General features: G+C 48.4%; 1 protein-coding gene across 1 annotated transcript; it reads left to right on the forward strand.

The window, feature by feature from the left end:
• Positions 1 to 56: 56 nt before the first annotated feature.
• On the forward strand, positions 57 to 995 carry LOC112461189. The gene is made up of 2 exons (XM_025026340.1): positions 57 to 265; positions 335 to 995. Exons 1-2 carry the CDS (start codon positions 145 to 147, stop codon positions 535 to 537), a joined length of 324 nt encoding a protein of 107 aa, XP_024882108.1. The 5' UTR covers positions 57 to 144; the 3' UTR covers positions 538 to 995.
• Positions 996 to 1,097: the final 102 nt, after the last annotated feature.

Genomic DNA, 1,097 nt, shown 5'->3' on the forward strand with positions numbered 1-1,097 from the left:
TCCCTCCGTTTGCGTCAGGCAGGTTGCCCAGTCAGTCAGGGTGCCCCATTGCATAACGTAAGCATTCTCTGTGGTTTCATACAGATCCGTTGTGAAGTACTCGGTTTCGCTGAGTTCAGCGAAGAATCGCGTGCAGAGAATCTCATGTTGGGCTTGAAATTTCTCCCAGTTGGAGTCCAGCGTTTTAATGCGAGCTTCAAGGATGCCTCGAGTAACGTTGGATTTGCCCAACTTTCTCGTGTTTTCCGTTGCTCGGGATACACGGGTGAGTAACTCTTGCTGTCTCATGAGGAGAGCATTCATGTCGAGACTCATTTCGCCGATTGCTCCGCAGGTTTACTGGAGCTGACCGGAGCACGCACTCACAGACCGTACACGGACGCGGAACCCGATATCCGGCTCGAAGGACCAAAATGTTTGAGCGCGCGCGATGGTTGGTCAGGAACGGGAGGATCGGTTTTGTATCTCGACAGAGTTCTTATTTTAATAACAATAAGTTTATTTTCACAGAGAGTCTACAATAAAGTTCTCGAATAATCACAGTTCCCGTTTCAGATTCGCGACAACTTGCTTTACGAGAGACGACGGTGTCTATTGCGAGCGAGAGCGAACAAGTTCTCCCCCATTACCGCGCTACATTTATTTATAAGTTCGGAAACGGTGTGACGTCTCATCCATCAGACCAATGGACTCGCTTCCTTTGAAAGAATTAGCGGTCATCGCGTAGAGTCGCGTTGCATAGGGCCGGAGTTCGTTACGTCACGTCTCCACGACGATTTCCGTGACGGGGTTGGTGGATGAGGCGTCACGTGATGGAAGCGCACGTGCTCGGAGCACTCCGCTATACGGAGTCTGTCCTGATTGCCGTTGGTTGTTGTCGATTTCACCGCGTGACTTTTCGACTTTACCTCCGACTCACCAACGACAAACAGAAGGAATAACAAATAATACGGTGTTTTTCCTCTCATCGAATTCTCTCGAACATGTCTCGAGAAGAAACCATCGACGTCTCTTTGCGTTATTGCCCGATTGTAATTCTACTTTCGGACAGTGTTGCTTTGTTTTACCATATTTAGCAGAAAGCTTAAGTATTTATA

Source organism: Temnothorax curvispinosus, unplaced genomic scaffold (assembly GCF_003070985.1).
Source record: "Temnothorax curvispinosus isolate PA1 unplaced genomic scaffold, ASM307098v1 QBEX01011129.1, whole genome shotgun sequence".
Taxonomy (NCBI): domain Eukaryota; kingdom Metazoa; phylum Arthropoda; class Insecta; order Hymenoptera; family Formicidae; genus Temnothorax; species Temnothorax curvispinosus.